The 21,989-nt window shown below is 46.3% G+C and overlaps 2 protein-coding genes across 3 annotated transcripts; both read left to right on the forward strand.

Moving 5' to 3' along the window:
* The first annotated feature begins 3,392 nt into the window (after positions 1–3,392).
* lg3h4orf54 (linkage group 3 C4orf54 homolog) lies at positions 3,393–10,642 on the forward strand. 2 transcript variants are annotated; one of them, XR_268244.4, is made up of 3 exons: positions 3,393–8,280; positions 9,113–9,201; positions 9,630–10,642. XR_268244.4 is itself a non-coding variant. In XM_005465281.4 (3 exons), the coding sequence occupies exon 2, from the start codon at positions 3,980–3,982 to the stop codon at positions 8,258–8,260; it is 4,281 nt and encodes a 1,426-aa protein (XP_005465338.1). In that variant the 5' UTR covers positions 3,393–3,651; positions 3,762–3,979; the 3' UTR covers positions 8,261–8,280; positions 9,630–10,642. The 2 variants fall into 2 exon arrangements, 1 of the variants encoding a protein (XP_005465338.1); XM_005465281.4 differs by lacking the exon at positions 9,113–9,201 and having other exon boundaries at positions 3,393–3,651; positions 3,762–8,280.
* A 1,543-nt stretch (positions 10,643–12,185) lies between these two features.
* On the forward strand, positions 12,186–17,382 carry trmt10a (tRNA methyltransferase 10A). Its single transcript, XM_003459650.5, has 7 exons — positions 12,186–12,550; positions 13,182–13,344; positions 13,422–13,493; positions 14,489–14,563; positions 15,086–15,235; positions 15,326–15,431; positions 15,661–17,382. The coding sequence occupies exons 1-7, from the start codon at positions 12,366–12,368 to the stop codon at positions 15,849–15,851; spliced, it is 942 nt and encodes a 313-aa protein (XP_003459698.1). The 5' UTR covers positions 12,186–12,365; the 3' UTR covers positions 15,852–17,382.
* The last annotated feature ends 4,607 nt before the right edge of the window (positions 17,383–21,989 follow it).

The following is a 21,989-nucleotide window of genomic DNA, read 5'->3' on the forward strand; positions in this document are numbered from 1 at the left end:
AAAAATACATGAAACGCAACCTTAACAGTAAATGTAATAATATTTGTTTTATTGTAGAGGTACAGCCTTTATTTTGTAGAACCATTGGCCCGTCTCTACATCACCCGTATGAAAGGCTCCATAATCATTTTAATTGGTTGTAACTTAACACAGATCAGTCTGGATGTACCAAACATAATATGAAGGACAGCTGAGTCCCTGCAGGACGACCCAAAGTGTGTTCAGGAGAAGCTGCAGGAATCCTGAAGAAACTGCTCCTAATAATGTTCAACCTGCTCAGACCGGTGTGGAATACCAGGGGCTTGACTACACTCAGTCCTGGTCTCTGGTTTCTGGCTCGTCTCCTGTGTTACGCTGTTGGCCGGTGCTCAGGGAGAGATTTTATTGCCCTCTAACAGCAGATATCCAAAGCTCAGTTATTCATGCACTCTGTGACCGCGGCTCATTTCTGCAGCTCTAGAGGTTGCAGTGGTTCATCACGTCTCTTAATAAGATGCTACAATATTTTCATATCATGGTGAAAATATTCACCATGATACTCACAGCTGTATTCTACTCTGTAAAACTCTGACTTCTGGCTTCTCGTCTATGAATTCACATGTGCTGAAAATCCTGTAGCACGACACATTGTTTAGACAACACATGAACAAAACAAGGCAAAGGAGAAATGTCACATTTCTCCAGCTTAAGACAAGAGTTGATTATTTTAGAGGATCTCTATTAGCATGAACCTTTTCTTATTCAGTTTGAAGTTGTTTGGGAACACGACCTGCGCACAGCTGACCGGTATTTACTTACCATGTCACATATTCATGCAAGTTTATCATGAGGCGTGGCATCCACAGTTAGGCAGCACACTCGTGTGTGTGTCTGACATATGGATAAACAATGAAGAACTAATCTTTTTTAGATGTGTCTTTGCAGCTGTAGCTCAGGTGGTAGCTCACCTGCCTGTCGTCACTCCTGGATTCCTGGAATCACCCAGTTGGAACTCCACCTGCAACCTTTGCTACGCTCCTCTCGTTGCCCTTCATGCATATGACCTGTGCACAACAAAGTCTTCTTAAATATCAGCTTGTTTTCTCCATTGAGTTTGCTTTTGGGTGCACTCCCACATACTGGCCTTGTGACACAAGCAGTGTTTGAAGCACCTGACATACACAGCGCTGACGTTCACTGATGTCTCTACAGGAGATAAGAATGTCGTGTAGGTAGAGTTTGGAAGATTGAGCAACCCAGAAATTTGAAATGCCGCAGGTTAAAGGTCGTCTTCCACTCATCTCCCTCCTGGAGTGGGAAGAGATGGTAAGCTTTCCTGAGGCCGAGCTTGAAGATGGAGAAGCTCAAAAGGAGAAGAGAACAAAGACAGCAGATATTTGTTGGGCGATTATATTTAGCCCTCTGTAATGCATGCAGAGAGATCTCTCTTTTCAACAAAGAAACTGTTGTATCGCTGGATTACTGTCAGTTAAATCCTGCAGCAGAGTCAGAGCGTGGAGTTGAACTGAGTTGTGTGTTAACATGATGCACCCTGTCGGTGTCCCTACCCCTTTATCTGCCGACCATGCCCTGTTTTTCCACAGGAACAGTACTCACGAGCTCCTCCTGCTCCACTCCTCCAGTGATAAATGGGTCCTACTGGCCTGTGTTGGCATCCCCTGTTTGGTCTGTGTCGGTGTTCTCTAAGAGGATCATCCAACCTACACGGACCAATGCATGGACACAAGCTGATGGAGGGATAGAAGTAGATCCTTAGCTGCACTGCAAAGTGCCTTTTCCAGAAAGCCACAGAAGAATCTGCTGTTTACAATGAAACGTTCGGTTAGCTGTCAGAGCTAGTCCTTTTACTGACTGCACACCCGAATATACTGATAGTCCACATAAGATTGATTATCGCTGGTGTTCATTGCTGCCTGTGACTACTGCAGTGCTCTCTGTCATGAGGTCTGTCATGCAAGCTATTTCAGCAAAAATCAGAGGAAGTCTTTTGGAGCTGTGTAAAAACCAACCCTGGCCTTTTCCCAATGAACCTGTGAAGGTGTCGGGTGGCAGCAAAGCTCAGCGGGCTCTGGTGGAAGGAATCAGACCAGGAATCAATAAAAAGCCAAACCAGGGAATTCAAATATCCACAGATCAGTTGGAATAAAAACTCTGGAAGCATATCTAAGAGACACGCCTACGTGGACAAAGGATGACTGAGGCCGTGGTGCATTACAATAATCCATTTTGCTTAGGAAGATTCCTGACTAAGAGAAGTGACCCAGAAGCATCTGCGTGGCAGCCAAAAACAGACTGTTTGAGGAGCTTTAGTGCTTCCTTTATCGGCTCTTTTAACGCAGGAGGGCATTGATGCGTTACTGACCCTCATTAAAACAATCAACACAATAAACTAAGGGGTGCAGATCATTTCAATGTTACTTATAACTGCTTGTTTCAATTTTTATTTCATGTGATAATGTAACATGATGGACACATGCAGCCTGCATTCATTCATCACCATGTGTGTTGTGGGCGTGGCCAATGGCTGTGCCGGGGTTGTATTCATTGAAGGCAGGTGTATTTGATTACTCTGGTGTACTTATCGCCCACACTACAAACACTGCTGTGATATGTGTCTGTGTGCAGATCAGCGCCTGCTGCAGCCTAAAGGCAGAGTTGAGTCCTGAGGCAGGAGTGATGACTGGCCGTCTGCTCACAGGGTGGCGGCGCATGGAAAGTGTAACGGACTTGTGGCCTCGCTGGCTCTGGTCTTGGACTCTGTGTTTTCTCCCTTTTGGAAGTGGGACACTGGACTGTTTTATCCTTTCGTTTTTATCGTTGTACTAATAAATGATACTTTAGAATTTTATTGGTTGTCATCTTTTATCGGTTGGTCAGACCCAGAATCTGTGTGTGTTACAATAACCTATATGTTTTAACACCGTCTGTTAAAAGCACAGCTGAGCTGTAAACAAGTTGTTGTTTAGCCTAAACGAATCACTTGGACAGAAGAAAAATGTGTGATGTTCAAAGAAGAATGAAGATTTGAATCCCCCGTGAGCGTGTCTCTGATGATCCAGATGTGCTTAAGCTTATGAAACGCTGGTCTGTGCTTGCTGGTGTTAAACTCCAGCGTTGCAGCGTTATCTCTACCATGTGCTGATTTGTGGCTCTGTAACCACGTGACCTGACTTCCTCCTGTCATTATTACTACTGTAGAAAAATCAGAGCCAGGCCTGATGAAGGAAGAAGTCAGCTCAATACAACATGTCTGAAAAGGTGAAGCAGACGAAAAGATATCAAAGAGCAACAGAAAAAACAAAGTTCAGAATCAGAGACTTTATTTAAATAAAATATTATTAATTTATTAATCCCAGAGGGAAACTGAGTTGTCATAGTAACAAATATACAGCAAACATCAAGCACTCGTCTATGAAGTGAGTGTAGAAACAGAGATACTGATAGATATTAAGATAAATAGATAAATATAGATATGGGTATGAATATAAAAGGACAACAGTGGCAGGGAGCAGTGAGGTGTGATTAATGTGTTTGTTCACAGTTAACCTGGTTACTGACAACTAGCCGTCTGAAAGGAGTTAAACGCATTTTTAAGACCAGTGAGCGCTTTAACCACAGAGCTTGGAACCGTGATGATGAAGTTCAAAGCAGGTTTGAACTCGACTGTCATTAGAAAGTACAGCTTTGTGACTGTCACTGGTTCACAGACTGAGAACCATGTGGCCTGGACAGTAGTTAGTAATGTCTCTGCTCCTTTTTAGAGACCCGGCTTTAGCCTACATGTGGCGATGAGCTGGAATGTCTGGAGCGCTTTGGTGACATCGGAGTCTGTCTGTCAGACTCAGACTATCTCTGCCTAAAGGACGACGAAATCTTGTCCGACTCCATCTCTTGCATCTCTTTCCTGTCAGACACCAAATGTAAGCTCAGATTCGCTACTTGAGCTTCGCAGGCTGAGAAAAGCTGTGTGGGATTATCAATGACACGTCACCAGGTGAGTGATCTGCCCCCAAACCCGACAGAAGATGGCCCTGAGGAGCACGATGAAAGGAAATACGTCGATTTGGACTCAGTGGACGTGAAAACAGACCCAGGCTTTAGTGAGAGAAACCAAATGTCTGTCATTGTTTCCCACAGCGGAGCTGGAGCTCCGTGCGCAACGGGACTCAAAACCGAGGTCGATACTAAGACGACAGAGAATGCCACAGCTGGGAAATACGGAGATGGTGTTAAGCACCATCACGCTGACGCGTCACCGCCATCGATTCCTTTTTGTTCAAACGCAAAGTCGGAGCGTTTCCACGAGCAGCACGAGGTGTCCAAAACGGAAAGCAGCGCAAGCCTGCAGCCAGACGTGGATTTGCGCACTAGTGATAATTATCTCGGGGAGACAAGTGAGCTGGATGATTATGAAGTGGACGATGGTATAAGTTTGGTGCTTTCTGATGACTGCATTCCGTGCGCCACGGAGGATGAATCCCATTATATTACCACGCACGAGATCCAGCTCTCGGAACTTTCTGACCACGAGGAGGACTACGAACTCGGAGTGGGCTCTTCCACGAGCTGGGACGTTGAAGAAGACAACCGGGTTTACTCATTTGCCGATTACGCTTCTTTTGAGGCCGGGGGCGCGGTGGGCGAGAGGGGCCACGGCCGCCAGCCTGGCTCTCAGGGCGCAGCAGCAACAGTCAGCACTCTGCTGGAAAGTGATCCGTGCGAAGCGGCCAAATTCACCAGCTCAGATGAGAGTGTGTCAAAGCCCGAGCAGCAGCACTGCAGTGGCAACAGTGGCGGACAGATTCACCTGTCAATCAGAACCACCTCTCGAGCTATAAATGACCCTAGCAACATCCAAGAACAGGAAAAGATTCTTTATCGTGCCAGGCGCTCCGGAGATGTGAGTCGCTATGTGTTTAGGGGGGTTGATGGGAAGGCAGAGACGGTGTGTGACACGGCAAAGTGTTTGGTAGCAGCGCCCGGGCGCGTACACTTTGGCGGCAAATTAAGGGGGAAAGAAGTCCCCGAATATTCCAGCGGCACGTCCAGTGCTGTCAGCGAGCTGGACGACGCTGACAAGGAGGTGCGCACTCTGACAGCCAGAGCCTTCAAGAGCCTGGCGTATCCTTACTTTGATGCCATTCATTTCAGCACCTCCAGTGAGTCTTCTGCATCAGAGCATGCCGTGGGGATAAACAGGTGGTCCACGTTTGTGGACCTGAAATATGGTAACATGAATATGGACCAAAGTCTTGTTTCTCATCAAAGCTCAGCGGCCTCGTTTCAAATAGCCAAAAGCATAGACAATAGGGGTTATAAGGGCATCATCAAAGCGCCCGCCAGCGAGATATTACCTCCCCACGGCGCATCGTCATCTACAAAGAAAATAGAGCTGATGGGGAAATTTGGTCAGGGCCACAGTGGCGTCATAAGGCTGACAGAGACTCTGAATTTTCGTTGCAACGTCAAATCGGGAATTCCTGCGGGAGAATCACGCACTAACTTTGCACAAAACGCAGCAGGATCACGTTCCACAGATGAAGTTACCAACGCAAGCCAGAGCAGGGGGGGCAGCAAGCCGCCCTCTAAAACCATGGAAGACACGCACAAGAAGGCCGTGTTTGCTTCGAGTCTCATCAAAAATGTCATTTCTAAGAAAATGCAGTTCGAGCAGGAGCGCAAGATGGAGAGAGGCGAAATAAGCGAGGCGCAGCAGACGCCCTCTCCCTGCTTTCTGCACCAGGAAAGCGACGACGTCAGAGGGAAGCACAACTCCAAGCTTTCGGAGAGCAGCTCCGACTACACCATAATGTGCGTGAATGAGTTAGGGGACATCGCGGATGCCAAGAGCGACTCTCGGAGGCAACAAACTGGAGTTGATACTAAAAAAGGCGCACTGGACTCATCCAGAAGCACGCTGCATCGCAGCCAAAATAGCGCGTTCAGATGCTGGAAGGATGACGAGCTAGAATTTCAAAAGGATCCTAAAAACGATCAAACACCAGAGGACAAGCTTGCAGCTGACGACACACAGGGCGAGGGGAGTCCGTACTCGGCGGGCAGCAGCAAACTCAAGAAAATGGCTCATTTATTTGTGCCAAATATCCAAACGCTGCCCAACGAAGGCGAAGCCACGCAGCAGCTGCAGAGCAGGAATTATTCTACGCGTGGACACGGACGTGGAACCAAAGTACGCTCTGTCGCAGACTCTGTGACCACATCCAAATCTCCAGAAATTCAAATTAACTTGAGGCGCGTCAAAGACGATAAAACCGAGCCGTGCGCCGTCTCCAAACTGCGCGCTCCTAATTTAGGCTGCAGCATCACCCGAACAGATCACGCCAAATCCCACGCGCTTGCTACAGCTTTGAAGGGTGAGTTTTCAGATAAAGTTCCACATTTCATGGTTCGAGACATTCGAGATAATAAGGGGAAGCTGCAGACTCCCATTTACCAAGTGAGAGACGTGCGTAAGCTGGTTAAAAGTTCGTATCACTTTGTTTCTTTGGATAACAACGAGAATAAATCCCACAGCGCCTCCGCTGACAGACATCCAGAGCAAAACAAGCAAGTGCCCAATCAAAGTTTTAATACTGTGTCGCCTATAGTGATCAAGTGCCAGTCTGTGAATACTAGCAGTAACGGAAAACAATGTGGAAACCTTCAAGGAGCTAAACGGGAACCACTTGACGTGGACAGATCGTCTCCAGAGGGCGTCAAAACCGCTTCAACGCAAAGAGCAACAGGGAGCGCATCTTCAGGCACCTCAAATAATGCCTCGCAGGGAAACACCGACTTAAGAAGTGAAAGCAGAATATCTACAAAGAGGCAAGAGAAAGTATCAGATATCATAGATAAAAAGCCCGAGTCAAAGGTGCCAAACCAGGTGGCTCTGCAAAAACTGCAGGCTGCCGTGAAAACCATGGAGCAGCTCTATGTGTTTCAAAAGAATGAGTGGAAGAGGAAGAACGAGCCTCGGCCGCTGACAGACAGCCACGTGCTTTCACTGATAGCAAGTGAGGAGCATCCAGGACACGAAGAGGAGACTGCATGGACGTCCAGCGCAGACAAGTCTACCAGAAGAAGCTCCCAGTCCAACACAGACAAGCCCCCACCAGGACGAGCAGGTGACAGCCTGCTGAAGCAGGAGGAGAAAGACCCACTCAAACCACACCCCACGTCTGTGGGCTGTGATGATAGGCCTAAGTCAGTGCAAGCCCCTAGCAGTGTCAAGGTCTCCAAAACGTCAAAGACACCCCAACCGAACACGGTCACACAAACACCTTTCAGCACCAAAACCTTTGTCCCTAAGTCCCCCAAACTGCCCGCATCATTCAGCATCTGTGAGAGGAGGTCAGCTGGGAACGAAGACGCCGAACTGAAGGAGGCCGACAGATTTGCACACGAGTTTTCAACTGACAATGAGAACTACCTCGCTATTCCAGTCAAGTCTCAGCCTAGCAAAAGCAAACAGCCCCCATCTGCTGATAAAGCATCCATCTATACCTTCTCCACCCAGTCACATCCACCCACACCTCCAGTACACCTGGAACCTGGGCTCAGAGGGCAGGAGGAGCATAAACACACAGCTAAGTACTCACCAGAGATCCCCTCAGCTATCTACCATTCTTTGCCCCTCGGGATGCCAGCCAATCAGCCACAGGTCTACTGCTTCTCTCCAGCAATCACCCCGGCTCCCACCCTGGACCCGTTCCAGGCCACCCAGAGGAAAATGCTGCTGGATCCTAGCACTGGAAACTACTACCTGGTAGACACACCCGTGCAGCCTGCCACCAAGCGTCTCTTTGATCCAGAAACAGGTCAATATGTGGATGTGCCTATGCCACAGCCTCCCATGACACCTGTACCCATGTCCATCTCACCTTTAGCTCTCAGTTCTGGCATTTATGGCCACACGTACATGATCTACCCGGGTCTCATGCCGACGCCGTCAGTGATCCCTGCCAGGGCGCTGCTACAGTCACAGATGTCGGTGCAGGCAGAGGTGGACAGCAGCGATAAAAGCTCCTCGCAGCAGACTGAGGGCATGCACGTCGAGAGTCCTTTCTACATGTCCACCGGAAAGTCTTCCCAGGTAGCCTCAGGTGTTCAACAGCAGGCTGCTGCTAACAGGCCACAGCAGGGTCTTTCTAGCATCAAGCAGCCAGTCATCAGCATCACCTCCCAGCAGGGGCCCCGGATCATCGCCCCCCCGTCATTTGACGGGACGACTATGAGCTTCATGGTGGAGCACCAATGAACGGCAGGTCGTCTGGACAGGTGAGATCTGACTGCTTCCCTTTTACTGTAGCATGTCTGAGGGCAGTTTTACAGTCGGACATAACTAATCTCAGAGGAACGACCAAGGAAACATTATAGGATACACTAAAATATAATGTCATCTAAAAGCAAATGAACAACCTGCAAACATTCACACCTCAAGCTTCAAACTGCAAACTATGGAGACATAAACTCAGTGAAATGATCTGTGCAATAGTTCTGAATACATGGTGACAAAAACAAAAGGAGGACAGACAGACAGAGGCTCACAGGAGCGTTTCAAATGATCTTTGTACATCACATGTAGTTATTGCAGCTGATGTTATGAATGATTTATCAAATACATGTTTCTCCACACCATCATGACCCACACTCTTCTAACCCGTCCATGCTCTCAGAACACTGAGGACGTCCTACAGACTAACCAAAAGTAAACTGGAACATGTGAGGTAACGTGAATAAGACTGCAGATGTTTTTGTTGACACAGGAGTCAGCTGCTGTGTTTATGTTGGAATTTCTGTGTTCAAAGATCTCAGGAACATTTTCAACACCACGGCTGAGAACTGCTCTCTCTCCCTCCGCCGTCCTGTCAGTCTCTCTCTATCAAAGAAAACCATAACAGGACAAGATAATAATAAAAAACTCCAACGAGGAAAAGAAAACAATAATACAAACTATAAATTAGAAAATATAAAACACTATGGGGACTGTTATTGATCAGCTAAATCGCCCTTTAATGAATGTTTGAATTTCCTAACAATGATGCTGATTATTAGCTTTGTAGCTCTCGAGCCACCACACTGTGCTCTCTGCTTCTTCCATTTAATGCAGGAAATCAGTGATATAACAGGATGCTGGGCGTCGTTTCTAACAGTGAAACAGGAAGAGATGTGCTGTAACTGTAAAGCCTGCAGCCTCAGGTAACTAACACTGATAGATATCCTGTAAATTGCGATATCGCAGCAGAGATGCGGTGGATTATGGTTGGATCAGCTGTGTGTGTGCAGTCAGAGTGAAAGGTCAGGCAGGCATTTATGTGAGGACGTGGAAAAGCTTCAGCTGCTGCTGGGTATCAGGAGCCGGCCTGGCACATCCTGCAGTCTCAGCCGGCTTTTTATAGGAGCAGCAGGGTGAGGTTCACATGGCTCTGACGGCTGAGCTGCACAGCGAGGGAACATTTGGAGTTCCCCTTCAGTGTCTGACCCACATACTGCACAGCTCACTAATGTTTATAAAGTAAACAGATCGTGTGCAGTGGAATGGCACTCGCTATTCTACAGAACAGGAACAAGCTGTAGGAGAAATGTGCATAAGAATCTGACGTCTGTGTTTCTTTCTGTTCCCACAGGGCTGAGCTGTAAGCTGGACGCTGTGGAAACAATCACACAGGAGCTGAACGAGCCTGATGTGTGTGATGTACGCCGCACTGTGTGATAACCAAACTGTGAGAGTGTGAAATAGATGAATAGTTACTTTTGTCCAGCTGTTACACTTTCTGTACTTTTTAGATGTGCGTGACATGAAGTTAGAAGACATCATATTCAAACTGAGGTTGTTTCTGTTTGCACATTGGAGTTTGTGCAGTGGGTCTGCTGGACAGTCCGTCTGTTGGAAACATGTCACATGACACAGGTTACAGAGCTGGAACGCTTTTCTGAGGTTTTTACTGCTGAATGTTTTATTGTGAAGTGTTTGAAAGCGCGATCCCTGTTTAGTGTTAGTATCCTGGTACAGGCTTCCATCAAACACACGTTTCTACCCAAGCTAATATGATATTTTATATTTTTGTACCTGACTCTAAGCTTCACTGCTGCACTGCTATCAGAAATCATTTTCCTCCCATGCCTTACAAACAGCTCGCCTGCTGAAACTGTATCTGTGTATTTGTGAAGGATAAACCACCTGTGAGTTTATTCAGGTCTTAATAGTGAACACTGCTGTTTCTTAAAGCTCCATGGTCCCAGTAATACAGTGTTGTTCTCTTCTTCTGGGGGTTTGATCATATTTTGTTCATGTCATGTTTCTGATTGTGCATGATTTTTCTTTCTTTCTTTTTTTTAAACTTTTGCATAAAGTAGGAAATGTTTTCTATAAGTGTAGATGCATTTTTGCACAGCAGGGCCTCTGATGCCTCAGAGCAGTGTCTCTGCTGCGCGTACAGGAAGTGTTGAAGGAAGATGAAGGTGGTGGACAGACGGGAGCGTGGGAATAAAGAGGACTCGTGGATGAAATGATAATGAAATGATAAACATGCAGTGTCAAAAACAACCATGATGACTTTGAGCTGTTTGCACAGCTACAGTGTCAGGTTCACATTTACTGTGAAAACTGAATAAACAGGAAAACTCTGTAATCACCTGCTGACTGACTCAGTTTATAATAACTGTCACAGTTATATATTTTATGTTTAAATGCTATATTTGCAACGATAAGTAGCTCTGATGTTTACGTTGATTAATGGATGCTAACTTTAGCCCATGAGAAATCTTATTCATCTCATCCAGTTCATCTACAGCAGTCTCCTCTCGTCCCTTTGCTCTGATTGTAAACTGATGTATGAATTACATGTAGGTGTAACTGCTCACAGACAGCTGGGGCTAAAGTGACAGATTAAGGATATCACGCTCACTGACATTAATGCTTATTCTGGGTTAGAAGGAGTCAGAGCTGGAGGCTAGTGCAGCTGTCACAGGCCGACAGGTTGTGTCCTGTCTCAGGTGAACCCCGGGACAGGACACAGGTGCAGCACCTGCCCCTCTCTCATTGTCTCCATCCTTTGCTCCTTCCACTCTCCCTGTGTCAGTGTGGAAGTGAGTGACCACTAACTAGTCTGTCCGCCTTAAGAACTCCATCCAGGCACACCTGTGGTCTGAGCCTCGTTAGGCCTAGTGTTTACCCACCTGTCTTCTCCTACGTGCTGGAAACCCCGTCAGCGACTCATCTGCCAACCAGCCTACTCAAACATGGATTAAAATGAATACATGTAAAAAGCAGATAAGCAACTTTGTGCAGCGTTTCTTATTTAAAAAAGAAGGTTCTGCTTTTTAATTTCACTTTAGATTTCCAGTCACCGTTTTATCATCACTGGGATCATTTTGTGCTGAATATAAACGTCGGGAGAAAGCCGGGCGGGACAGAGAGTTGTTCTCTGACAGATGGATGAGTTTCAGTTTGTCAAACGTCTGGCTGTTAGTACAACAGCACGCAGAAGAGATGGCTGTTACAGCTGCGTGCTTTTCTCTCCAACTTTATTTCACCAGAAACTTTAACAACAAGCATAACACATGGAGAACATGTTGCACAGTTTCATAATTATAATACAGAGGAAGAGTGTGTCAAATTAAAGAAGGATAGAATCCAGATTAAAAGGGGAAAATCGAGAGATGCAGAGACATGGAATAACTAAAGACATTAAAACTATTATAAATATGAATGTTTTTAAAGCTTCCTTGTTGTTAGAGGACATAACTAGAATTCTGTTCCCGTCCTGAGAGAACTCACATTTATGGATGTGGAGTCAGATTCATGAGTCTGTCTCTCTAAAGTCAGTAAAACCAAATAACACGTTTTGGTAAAAAAGTACAAAGATGCTGTTACAGATGAAAGTACTAATTAAATGTATCTATATCGTTTTTATGTTTTTGAAGGAAGCTTTAACAGAGTAAAAATATGAATCGGCTTAAATGAAATCAGCTTCACTTGTTAGTAAGAAGCGATTTTTGTGGCCAAACGTTTATCCGGTCAGAGCTCTACAGAGACCCGAGACAAACGGAGCTAATCTGGCGTTCACGGCTAACAGCAGAAACAACGTGAGCTAACGGAAGTGACGAACATGACCAACAGCAGACTGGCATGTTGGAGTTTTATGAACGACCGGTAGAGGGCAGCACTGCATCTCAACGCGAGCTTGTGACGCGCACAAAAAACGTCACAAATGCGCCAAAATAAAACGTGGACTCGAGCTGCTCGTTCGTTGAGTTGGTCTGTTTGTCGCTGCCAGGCTAACCGGACCAATGACTCGTGTTATCCGACATTATAAAGTCACTGGGATTTAAATGCCGCCAACTCGGCTCCTGCACGTCACATGACAACAGCGGTGTGTTCACAGATGGCTGACGACAACACGGAAAAGCAAGCTTCGGCGGAGGAAGACCGAAGCGAGAAGACCGTGAGCAGTCCCGGAGACACGGAAAACCAGGTTCTGTCCAAGAGGCAGAGGAAGAAGCTCATGAAGCAGCAGAAGTGGGAGGAAGAGCGGGAGCAGCGGAAGTAAGCTGTGCTGCTAAATACGTAGAGAACAGTCACGGCCTCCACGGGCCCGCTGAGCTGTTACACGGTGATCCACTGTGGACGTAACTGTGCAAAACAAAAGGGCTTTTAAGGCAACTGAAATGAATGCATCACTGTTCCTGCGCATGCGCACAAACAGGCCAAATGAACTAGGCGTGAGATTGAAAGCTTCATGTGCCTACCTTCGTGTGTGAGACTGTCAAATACAAGGATGTTTTCTAGGACACCTTTTATCTCCCATTTCTGTATAACTGTCACTCGGTGCACAGCTGCCCTGTGAGGGTTCGGTCTGTTAGACGTCCCAGCTGTAGCTCTGTAACAGTCAGCAGTAGACATGGGTCGCCCACTATTTCTTCTAAAGCTGCAGCCTATTTATCCTTCCTCCAGCACCCAAATATCGTTTCCTCTAAATTAATATTAATTAATAATTGCAGTAATGATCCAGCAATGAATTAGTTATCATACAAAACGCTGAGACTGGCTCAGTGAACATCAGCGGCAGCTCTGACCCACTCCACTCTGTCCTGATGTGGGGAGGTTTGTGCTTCCCACAGTGGAACCAGTGTTCAGTCCATGCAGCTGCTGATCATCATCCTCGCTTTCATTACAGGCAGAGACGAAAGGAGAGGAAGCAGCAGCGTCGACTGCAGAGGCAGAGTCACCAGGAGGGCGGAGAGGTTCAGAGTGCCCGCAAACGTGCGCGCAGAGAGGCCACGCCCAGCTCTCTGAGGCTGGTGGTGGACTGCAGCTTCGACAGCCTCATGCTCATTAAGGTAAACGGGTCAGAGGTGTAGGCGCTGCCACTGTGTGTCCCCAGAGTTCCCAACAAACCGTCTGTCTGCTTCTCCAGGATGTCCACAAACTTCACAAACAGATCCAGAGGTGTTACGCAGAGAACAGACGAGCCTCGCATCCAGTGCAGGTCGGTGCCAAATACGTGATAATGATACTGCGTTTCTTTGTAATGCAGCTGAAGAACAAAGAGACCTGTGGACTCATTCCTGTGTGAAGGATATGAGCTTGTGCCGGGCTTCAGTGTCAGCTTACTGTATCTCCACGTGAGGACTGACCTGGCTGCAGTTTCACATGCAGAGTATGAAGTTCACGGATGGATCTGTGGTGTGTTTAGAGGGTGGTGAGATTCTGACACGTGTGTCGTTGAGCTGTTAGTTAGTGGTAACCTGCCAACCACCAGCGATCCTACCCTAGCTTATAAAATACTGTCCTGAGTGCAGAGCTGAAAATAATTATAGTGCAAAAACTTTCCTCAATAGCAATAAAAACTCAGTCGATAGAAAGTGACAGGCGACACTGAGGATGCTGCAGCCACGTAATGTTAGCGTCAGCTAGCACATGTGCTAATGTTTACACACTAACAACTATTCCTAGTCAAGACTTCGCTCAGCTGTGGTCACAAGTCCAAGTATCATGGATGTGAATGTCGGGGTGATTTGCAGAATTCCTCCTAAAGCTTTCCAGGAGCAACCATTGAGTGCACAAGGTTACATTTATGTTTGGACTTTCTCTAATTCACAAAGGTGTAAATACATAAACACCCCTGTTAATGTCAGTGTAAATGTCCTTCAGCAAACTGCACCTCAGCCAGGTGCAACCACCTGCTGCCACAACCAGTCAGAAGCTTGGACACGCCGCCTTTATTTTCATGACTGTGTACACTGCAGATTCTCACTGAAGCCAAACTATGAATGAACACATGGAATAAAATAACTCTAAACATGTTTTAGATTCTTCACCTCATCTTTGCTGCTTTGCATCCATGATGAGATGCTGTTGGTCTTCATCCCAAACCATCTCCACTGGCTTTGGGTCGAATATAAAATAAGAAGAACAATAACAGGCAGTAATTAGTTTTTCATCTTGCATCAAACATCTTCTAACTTCTTCTCACCTGTCCAGTTTTACCTGACGAGCCTTGGAGGACAGCTGAGACAGAGCATGGATGAAAAGGACAAAGGCTGGGTGAACTGGAAGGTGAGCAGCCACACGTCCAACAGACACCTGGAGCTTTTACAGCATTAGGTCTGATCTCCAGTTTATTAAGTTGTGAAAGTGTTCATGAACCTGTGAGTGTAGTTTACACCCATGGGAGCGAGACCCAGGAGGCATCAGTTTATATGAGGCTCTATCTGTACAGCATTAACATGATGAGGCTGTTACATGAGGCCGACCTTCAGAGTAACATTTAAACTTGGCCTGCACGATATGAGATGGAGCGCTGTGACGATGCACAGATTTTATTCTAGATACCAAAACTATAAGATTTCATTTTTGACACCACAGGGTCCAAAAAACTCTTATTTCCAGGCTCCAGTCCCTCACCTGCTCAGGTGTGCCCACCTGTGATTGTCCCCCTGAGGTCTCGACACAACTGATGACCCAGGAAACATGAATTTGAAAGCGTTGATGAAATGAAAAAGGCGTAGTCTCCAATGAAACAGTTTATTCATGTAATATTGGTTGGTTGGATATGTGTCTACCCTGTGTGCTGTGCAGGACATACACATTCAAACGGAGCACTACACTGAGGTGGTGTCCCAGGAGGAGCTGGTCTACCTCACCTCAGACTCTCCCAACGTGCTGACAGAGCTGGATCCAAGGAAGGCCTACGTGATAGGAGGCCTGGTGGACCACAACCACCACAAGGTGAGCTTGGCTTCAGACCCTCTGTGACATGTGGGTGTGGCTGTGGTGGGTGTGGCTGTGTTGGCTGACCTGTCGGGGCTTCGTTTGCAGGGAGTCACCTTTGAGAGGGCCAAAGAGCTGGGCATCAGCCACGCCCAGCTCCCTCTGAGCAGCTTCGTCAAAATGAACAGTCGGAAGGTTCTGGCTGTTAACCACGGTAAGGAGTGGGAGTGGCTTCATCCCCCAACCTGCTGTCTAACCCACTGTTAGTCAAGTTTAATATGCTTTAAAAAAGTAATTGATGTTTGATGAGCAGATATTTAAAGTCCCTGGATTATGTTTCCTGTATTGAGGCTCCTCCCTGCTTTAGCCCGCTAAGCTAAACGGGGAGGAGCCTCAGCTGCTCCCACTGTGTGGTCTGAACGGCGCTCTCGTCCCTCCTGCAGTGTTTGAGATCATCCTGGCGTATCTGGAGAAAGGCAGCTGGCAGGAGGCCTTCTTTACAGTCCTGCCTCAGAGGAAGGGAGTGGTAGCAGTCGGCTGGGACGCCACAAATCCTCCGAAAAAAGACGATGAGACGGACTCTGATTCTGACTCTGACCCAGAAGCTACAGCTCAGACGGAGGGACGAGCTTAGCGTTGGTGCCGAGTGGACAATACGTTTGTTTTTGGTTTTTTAAGTGACGTGAAAATGAGATGGTTTAGAGAAATTTCTGTTTCTTGACCGTTTAAGTATTTATTGAAAAGATTTCTGAGTTAATGTTCGAGACGTTGGCAGTTTAGCTGTTTGTTGTTGCAGCTGAAGCTGACAGATGCTAACCAGAGTTCACCCACAGGACGGACACTGGGTCCACTCACTCCTCTTACGATGATGATGATGACGATGGTTCACAATCTTCTACTTTATACTTTTGGAGGAAAAAGCACAGAAATGAATATAAGAAGGAAAAAAACAAGATGCCATCCATTAAACGGGTTAAAGCGAGAGTTTGATGCATTCACATGATACATGTTCAGGAGTTTCTGACACAGGTTTGCTCCTCAGTAACTCGAAGGTTACGGCTGTGATATGTTGTGTATAAATGTTCGTTTTGGCTGTAGGAAGTAAACCTGGAAGGTGCAGTATCCATGGTAACGAGTAAATCTGACCCCAAACCAGAGGGGCGTAATCACCCATGCATGACCCACAGACGCACTTTAACGCGCAGCAGACTGCAGTGTGTTAGAAGCTGCTGATGGTTAACACCAACCACACGTTTATTCTATGAAACGCTCTGCAGTAACACAACAGGAGTTAATGTGATAACAACTGTTGGCACTGCTGTACACAGGACACAGCTGACATTCACCACTGATACCTGCATATTATTATATTGTGCTCTTACTGACTTCCATCCATGGCAGAGAATAAAGTCTGTGCTCCCGTACAGTCTGCATCAGGGCTGTTTATCACGCCATCGCTCTGCTCTGTAGCCCGAGTGAATGTCGGCGCGCGCTGCAGTATGTTCTACAGCTGCAGGTCAAAATGAATAGAAATACCAATGTTCTGCATCAGTTGGTGATTCTTTCTGCTTTAGCTGTAACATTTAAGCACACGCTGACAGCTTTGTTAACAGTTTCTGTCACAGAGTCGGTTAAAGCCAGCAGGTGGCAGGAGGAGCTGTTAGAGTGCAGCGCTGGGGTCACTCCTGTGTTAGCACATTTTTCCAGTTAAAACATTTTTTGCTGTTTGAATTCGACTAAGAACAAAAGCAGTGACTTATTAACAGTTATGGACAAACACAGTGTAAAGATGGAGAACGTTTCAGTGTTTGTGAAACCAGATGTTTCTATGCACATGTTGCTGCAGGGCATCACAGGTGCTTCACTGAGTGAAGGTGAGTGATCTGACAGGAAAGCCCATGTATGGTCCTCTCAGGCTGATGATCAGTTTTCTCATTGTTTCATTACATCTGCAGCTGCATGTCTTGGCCGCTGTGGTAAAGCTGAGCATCAACTGATAGCATCTACTGATAAGTTGGGTTAGCAGGCAGAGGGTGACACTGCACAGGCCTGACACATTCAAACCCTTAGGCAGCATCATTCAAAGGCACAGCATACATCTTCACTGCAATGCAGATAAAACTTCATCTGAAGCCGGTGTTACACACTAACCAGTGAAACTACTACTCTACTCATTATGAAATATGGTTTCTAACCAGTTGTTTCTCTCAGCCTAATTCTCACATTCATGACACTCACAGACACATTTGTGTCCCTTTGTTTTCTGCGATGCAGCAGATGGAGGTTCATGTCTGCTGACTTCATCCTCACCTTCTTTTCTCTCTCTCTGGCTCTTTTATTTTTCTGTTCCTCCACCACATCTCCTTTCTCCACCTGTCTGCTGCAGCATCATACCCACACAGACACACAGATAAAATACATTTAAAAAGGATTAAGAGCAGGAGCCCGCGGTGTGTTTACAGTGCTCCTCTTGGAAAAGCAAACGCGTTTGCACAACAAAACATTTAGACATGATTCTGCTTCCTAAACCTGCAGGACAGGACAGGTTGTTAAAGACGTTTTTCCTTCCCACTGTCGCCAAATGCTTGCTGGAAGTAGACCGTTTGATTGTTGGGGTTTTGTCTGTGCTACAGAAATAAAACTGAATCAAATGGAGTGAGGCGGATATATAGTGAGAGCTCGCTGAAAGTGTAAGATCTTCAGTTCCCACATCCAGCAGAGCATTGGCACCATTTCTGGGGCCCGTGGGTCAGAGTGGACCCTGCTCTGTCCCTCCACTGCTGAAGCAGCTGCCTGTGGTCATAAGGTGGTGATGATGATCCCTGAAGCACATGGTGGACACTGGAGGTGAAAGAGGAGATCAGGTTGGGTTAAGTGGGACCCGAGAGGCGGCTGACGGGCACCGACCAGAGTGTCAGCCTGACTGTAGCTGATACAGAGACTGGGGTGGGGGAGGGTTTGCTGAGTCAGCGTTTATGTCAGGTGACCGGAGAGGGAAAGTGGTATTTACTCACATGGTGTATGGTGTGGATGGGTGCTGCGGACTTCTACTGAGGACGCAGTCAGGTGGTGGAGGGAATACTTCTACATCAGCGGTGCCCAACCCCTGGGCCACGGACCGGTACCAGTCCATGAGTCGTTTGGTACTGGGCCGAGAGAGTTGAGGCTTGGGTGTGAAATTTATGGTTTTCAGAGTTTTTATCATTATTTTTTGTCATTTTTTCGTTAATCTGGTTTCCCTGAGTCTTTTCTCATGTGTTATGAATAAAGCTTCTTTTTTTGGTACCAGTACTGGTTTTATTTTGCTGTATTTATCTGCAACACCTTAAAGGCCGGTCTGTGAAATTAAAACTGGTCTGTGGTGCAGAAAAGGTTGGGGAGCGCTGGTGTAAATGCCCCGCCCTCTGTAGAGGAAGCTGTCTGTGGACAGTGGGAGCGCTCACACATCAGCACAGGCGAGGTGATGAATGAAATTAACCCAGTGTTCCTGAGGTTGTCTTGGTTCACACTCCTCTGTAATGTCACACAGACTAATAATATAACTGTTACATTACAGCCAGAATCAAATGCATCAAGCTGTAGAAAATGAAGCTGCGCTTGCAGAAGCTACAGCAGATTTAGAACCTCTGACCACCATAAAGAACCTGAGTCCTTCTCCCTGTGAGCGAGTGCCCTACAAAGACCTGATGACTGTGATTCACCATCTTCCACATGACTTCACACAGAGATAATGCTGCCTACACTCTTACGCCTCATCGAGGCCACAGTGCTCGGCTTTGCAGCCCATTTATCAAGAATAACGGAGCATCGTTATATATTTTGCCTTCTGGTTGTTTTGGTGGCTAAACTACAGGGTGAGTGAATTTGAAATTTAGGAACGGGGACAAAGTACTCTGAAGAAAAGGAGCCCGTTTACACAAAATCTTTGGTTACATTTCCAAGGATCCCAATAAACCAGTGAAGAAACTAAGTCGCTGTCCTGTGTCTGCTGGAACAGCGTGGTTGTGTCGTTGTGTGTGCGAGTCAGGATAAGTGACAGTGTCATTGCTGTCAGACCAGCAAACAAACAAACTCCAACACGCACATGGGAACGGGGCAAGGAAAACGAAATCCTAGAAATCACATGACGGAGGAAAATGTGGAGCACACAGGCTCGTGGGAGAACGTCAGTGTGCAAGGAGAGACTCCGACAATATATACACAAGATAATGAGACTAAGGGAAACAAGTGGGAAATATAACGGGAACAAAGCAGGTAACAAGGAGACGAGGAAAGTTAAACTCAGTTAATCAGAATATAACCTGAGCACAAACAGGACTGAGACCAAGATTGAAGTTATTAACTGCAAATGCTACTTTGTTTCTACTTTATCAGTCAAGTATCTTGCAGCTGTTTTAAGATTTTAGGTCGTAGAGTGTCCACTGTGAAAACAATCAAAACGTTTCCAAAGTAATGCCTTTGCTTTCTTGGTCCATCAGGCTCAGAGTGTTTTCACATTCCTGCATCGCTCAGAGTAAAATATCTTGTTTCTACCTTGAGTTGCAGCACTGTGCAAAAGTTTTAGGCAGGTGTGGAAAGGTGCTGCAAACAGAGAATGATCTCAGAAATATAAATATAAATGATTGTTTGACAGCTTCCTGCACAACAGCGACTCAAAGGGAGAAAATCCTGTGCAGGTCTGCAGTTCCTCAGGCCTCTGCAAACATCAGAGCTTCTAGCCTGCAGTCCCACCTGTGTTGTCCCCGTGAATGAGCGTGTGAATCGTGGACTTTGTCTCGTTCAGCTGCTCCACCAGCACTTCAGTCTGAGGGTGGCAGACGCTGGTCCCAACAGATTTTAACACCCAGTAAGTTCCACAGTTCCTTTATTGTGTAAGACATGAACAATGTGCCCTGGTCGGTCAGTGTCTCTTTCAGGACACCGACGCAGGAGATGACCTGAAACAGAGCTTAAGATTCCTGAGGAGGTGCTTCCACCTGTTGAACCCCAAAGCTACGAGGTGATAGAGGGGAACATCTGGTCTCTGTGCTGCCAGCTGTGTTATTTAAATGTATGGTCTCCACAGAAAGATCAGAATCTCAGCTAAAAGCTCACATAAAGTGTGGCTTCACTAGCTCACCTGACAGTAACACAGACAAACGGTGTCTCTGCAGAAAACATCTCACAGATTTCAAAGGTTTCGTCACGCTCCAACCAAAACTCCCTGAATCAGCAGGAACAGAAGCAAAAGTTATGCTTCACGTTTGAAAACCAGTAGCATGAATTTGGTCTTACCAGCTGGTTTAAAAAGCAGTCAGCTGTGATAAAAGTGCACTTCCTGCACAGCTGTGTCGCCCAGTGTGCTTCACAGCAGGGTCCCATCATCTATCACTGTTTTCTTCTTCATTAGCTTTGTTCATGCATCAGTCTGCCGTGCTGACAACGCCACCACCTGCTACTTTTTGAAATGTTTGTCTTGAAAACATGAGCTGAAGAAAGAAGACTGTTGATGGACAGCATCCACAACCTGCTAGCTGCAGATAATCATGTGCAGCTCTGAAAGCAACACCAGCTAGACTTTTAAATCTTAATATAAACCAGTAACAGTAGCTGGACGTCAGGTGAAGCTGCACTTTGCAGTGATCTCGTATAGAAAACTATTTCTGTATCATGTTTTCTTTCTGTCTGCTTTCAGACACTCTCTTCATACTCATCACTATCCACATACTTTTCTTCAGCATCAGCACAGCTTCATTTCACTCCCATCTATACCGACTTGAATCCCCATCTGTTGCTCCTGGCCTTGCTTTGGTCTCCCACACACAGAATATCACTGTTATCCTTCTTCTGTCATGTTCCCAACACTCCTGCCTTTCCTTCTGTCTCGCTGCCTCTCTGCACGCCTTCCTCCGTTCCTCTTCTCTCGTCTTTCACCAACGCTGACACTCCAGCACTGGAGCCCATCACTGTAAAACCTGAGCCTGAAGATAAACAGACAAACAGAAGGACAGAAAATAATAAAGAAATTTCAGCAGTTTCAGTTCTCAAGCGCTGAACGTTTGTAGCTTTATATATAAAATCCTACTTTATTTTTTCCATTTCCTGTCCTGCTAAATGGTGAACAGTGGATCAGGTTATCGTGGTCATGATAACATAAAGGCAGCTCTGAGACGCCTGATTCACTAATTATCAAGCTTCTTAAATGACCTTTTAATGCAACCCTGAAATTCGCAGTCAGCATTTTGAAGTGCAGCTCTGGGAACGGAAAACTAAGAGAAAAGGTTTTTTAAATAAGAATTAGGGGAACGGTTGTGTACAGTGCTGACCATTAGCCCAGACCAGGGGGTGAAACATAAGGCCCGGGGGGCAGAATTGGCCCGGTGAAGGCTCTTCCTATTAAAGACTGCCACTCCCCCCCCTCACCCCCCCACCCCCCCAACTCCAAAATAATAACCTAACAGATAAAGATTTAAATGACAGGAAAGTTCCTGTTTTCCCACTATAACGGGGTCCACAGGGAATTAACAAAAGTGTATATAAATGTATGTAATCATATATCTAGAATTAAAGGACAGGGACACTGTTGTGTATTTCCACTGGCCCCACCGAGGTCAAAGTGGGCTGTGAAAAACTGGTTTGCTATACCTGGTCAAGACTGTTCAAAGTAAAAGGAGGCGTTACATAACTTATCCTTTTTCAGTCATGCACAAATGTGTTAAAATGACACTTCAGTTTTAGGAGCTGTGTTACTTTTAAAAACTTTTCCAGGATTCATGCAAATAAAGCTCACGGC

Source organism: Oreochromis niloticus, linkage group LG3, assembly GCF_001858045.2.
Source record: "Oreochromis niloticus isolate F11D_XX linkage group LG3, O_niloticus_UMD_NMBU, whole genome shotgun sequence".
NCBI classification, from domain to species: Eukaryota; Metazoa; Chordata; class Actinopteri; order Cichliformes; family Cichlidae; genus Oreochromis; species Oreochromis niloticus.

What these genes read in the sequence shown, in the direction of transcription:
- lg3h4orf54 (XM_005465281.4), top strand. Translation starts at nt 3,980, where the DNA reads ATGACACGTCACCAGGTGAGTGATCTGCCCCCAAACCCGACAGAAGAT.
- trmt10a (XM_003459650.5), top strand. Translation starts at nt 12,366, where the DNA reads ATGACAACAGCGGTGTGTTCACAGATGGCTGACGACAACACGGAAAAG. An exon ending in ACAGCCTCATGCTCATTAAG is followed by an intron (nt 13,345 to 13,421) that starts GTAAACGGGTCA and finishes CTGCTTCTCCAG; the next exon opens with GATGTCCACAAACTTCACAA. An exon ending in GAGCCTCGCATCCAGTGCAG is followed by an intron (nt 13,494 to 14,488) that starts GTCGGTGCCAAA and finishes TCACCTGTCCAG; the next exon opens with TTTTACCTGACGAGCCTTGG.